The sequence below is a fragment of the Marmota marmota genome, unplaced genomic scaffold (genome assembly GCF_001458135.2).
Source record: "Marmota marmota marmota unplaced genomic scaffold, marMar, whole genome shotgun sequence".
Lineage (NCBI taxonomy): Eukaryota > Metazoa > Chordata > Mammalia > Rodentia > Sciuridae > Marmota > Marmota marmota.
In genome coordinates this window covers 27,439,122-27,442,192 of record NW_026000142.1, presented here as the reverse complement: position 1 = coordinate 27,442,192, position 3,071 = coordinate 27,439,122, and the positions used below count along the sequence as shown (strand labels likewise).

Below are 3,071 nucleotides of genomic sequence, written 5' to 3'. Positions count from 1 at the left end.
TATCTTGCATATTTGATGGTTTCCATAATCTCTTTCTTAGATTACTCTTGAATTTTTAAGCCCAGTCTTGACATTTCTTATTGACCCTAGGTTGGGCCATCATTCAAATTCTCAAATCTCATGTGTCTAAAACCAAATTTATCTTTTTCCTTTAACACTATCTTTTATTCCAGTAATCTGTCTGCTAATGACCTTGCCTTCTTCCAACTTTGGAAACTCTTCTAAGGCTTATAATTATGAAAGCTTACATGAGTTTCTTCAGTGTCAAGTTTCAGTGCTTATACTTCTACAATATCTTTTGATTTGTACCTTTCTTTGTTTTTAGTAGATTTGGGATAAGCCTGAGATTCTGCATTTCAAGTATGCTTCTGAGTTGGCTCAGGTCGCTGGTCCAATTGTTATTCCTTAAGTTGCAAGGGCATGCTCTAGGCTAACAATGACCATCTGAGCCTAGTCTTCTGCTTCCTGTTCATAGCTATAGTTACGAAAATTCAATTCTCTTCCAAAAATAGAGATCTGATGTTGCTCAGTATTGCTTTAAAAAACAAAATGGTGCCCGGTGGTGGTGGCACATGCCTGTAATCCCAGTGACTCAGAGGTTGAGGCAGGAGGATTGCAAATTCAAGGCAAACCTCAGTGATAGCAAGACCCTGTCCCAAAATAGATATTAAAAAAAATAAAAGAAAAGAAAAAAAGACTGAGGATGTAGCTCAGGAGCAAAATGCCCTTGGGTTCAATCTCCAGTACCACAAAAACAAACAACAACCAAAAACAAAAGCCCAAACAAAAAGAAAAGTTTTGTTTATGTCACAAAAAATTCAGATATTTACAGATAGAAGCCATAATGGTCAATTCAGATTTGATCATTAACACATTAATGTATATCTTTTCAGTTCTTTTCTTGTTGGCATGTAAATATATATTTGTATTTTAAACCATAAAGGAATCATTTATATCTCGTTGCCCAGTGTACAAATTTGCTCCCTAAGTTTGTTGGACTTGCTCATTTTATAAAACTGAATTTTTCCTCTTTTCTCTATGTGATAAAAATGCCAGATTCTCTTTTGCTCAGCCTCTCTTACAGCTGGGAACTGGGGCCTTAGTGCAGTCAAGCAGATGCATCCTCTCTGGACTTTAATTCAGGAGCTGGTGACTCAAAGCAGCAGGGATGACGCAGAGGCCACTCTGGCCAGGGCACAGCGGCCATGACAGCTGCATCCGGTTTCCAGTGGCAGGAGAGACAGCTGTTCTGTGGCTGTCCTGCACCCAAGGACGTGGCAGTGGGAGCCATGGGGTCAGTGCTCAGCAGCTGGGGTGGTGACTTCACAGAACCAGCTCTGTGGAATGATTTGGGTGTGGTTCTTGCCTGGATGATTCTTCTTCCCACCTTTGCTTCTTAAATTAGTTTAAAAGTTGTTTTTAGTTTATTAGCAACAAATACTAATGCTGCAAACAGTAACTAGCTCTTGGATAGTTACGCCCTTTCTATGTGCCATGCAGATCTCTGAATGCCTTATGTATATTAACTTATTTAATTTTTACAACAATCCTGAGAGGTAGGGACTAGTAATATCCCCATTTTACAGAGGACAAAACTGAGTTATAGAAAGATTAGGTTATTTGACCAGGGTCACATGACTGTAAAAGGTGACTTTGAAACTAGTCTGGGGTAGCTGTTATGGCCCTAAACTTTTTTTTTTTAATTTTTTTATGTTTATTTTTTGTAATTGTAGTTGGACACAATACCTTTACTTTATTTATTTATTTTTATGTGGTGCTCAGGATCGAACCCAGGGCTTCGCACTTGCGAGGCGAGCGCTCTACCGCTGAGCCATAACCCCAGCCCCAAGGCCCTAAACATTGTATAACTTATTTTTTTTCATGTAACAAAATTTCATGAGTATTTTCATTTTATTAAATATTCATCTGGATATTTAAAGTAGCTATATAGTGTTCAAGTATAAGGTTGGCCTGTGATTTTTTTAATCAATTCCCTATTGTTTAACATTAACGGTATCCTGGTAGCTAAAGTCTTTTTTAATATCCATGACTGTTTTCTTGCAATATAGTCTAAAAGTGGAATGCTTGGTCAAGGTTATCTAAATTACCTTCCAGAAAGATTGTTCTTATTTGCACACCTGACATATCCTGTTACCCTGAATTCTTATTAATGTTGAATATTGTCCTTATTTTCTTTGTGGCATTGAAAATGACAGATCATTTTCTCTTAAATTCGAAATTCTTTATATATATTTAAAAATACTTCTTTTGGCCCTTTGTTCAAAGTCATTTTATAAATTGTCTTCATCAACCATGGCATAATATTGAAACTATTTCAATTCAAAACTTTTCTTTCTCTGGTTTTAATTACTTTTCTAACTAACTTTCTTCCTACAAGTCCTAAATGTTCATCCTAAATACTCATAGGGATTATTTTGTATTAGATTGAACCATATGAATGTGCTACTTTCGGCCTTGAAATTGCAATCTTCCTGCCTTGGCCTCCCAAGTCACTGGGATTATTATGGGCATGTGCCTGGTGCACTAAATGCGTTTTGCAAACGCATTTGCCTCTCTCTGCTTGGTGAAATCCTATTAGTATTTTGTGAGGCTGAGTGTATGGGTCAGGTCCTTGTCACTCTTCTCCAGGTCCCCTTTCCACCCCTCTTCACCTTTCCACTTTCTTTCTTTCCTGTCATAGATGTAGAATGGCAGGTTTCAGGGCATTGTAGCTGAGTAGGAAGCTTGGGACTGCTTGGCAGTGGGCAAGCCTCCTTTTGTTGTTCCCTGGTGGAGACTTTTTGTTTTGGCAGCCACAGGGAATGGCAAAATTTCTGGCTCCTCGCAGATGCATAACAGATATCTGTTGAATTGAAGGACTAGTAAGTTTTGAGTACAGGAAATGCCTTATTAGCCAAATAATACTTGCAATTGTCTCCCATGTTGAATGAGAAAGATTATGTGTAATGTCCTCAAATATCTTCTAATTTGGTTGGTATTCTGTTTGGAATTGGTCTTCCTTTTTTTGAATTCTCCAACTCTCCGAGTCATCTTTTTTTGGGGGGGTGAGG

The 3,071-nt window shown here is 37.9% G+C and overlaps 1 protein-coding gene across 1 annotated transcript in view; it reads right to left on the bottom strand.

Annotated features, from left to right (window-relative positions):
* Positions 1-1,108: 1,108 nt before the first annotated feature.
* LOC107144432 (high mobility group protein B3-like) overlaps positions 1,109-3,071 on the bottom strand; it is a 14,111-nt gene continuing 12,148 nt past the window's right edge. The window contains exon 3 of the mRNA XM_048785926.1: positions 1,109-1,395. Coding sequence (XP_048641883.1) covers positions 1,109-1,395 — 287 coding nt within the window. The remainder of the gene's footprint in view (positions 1,396-3,071) is intronic.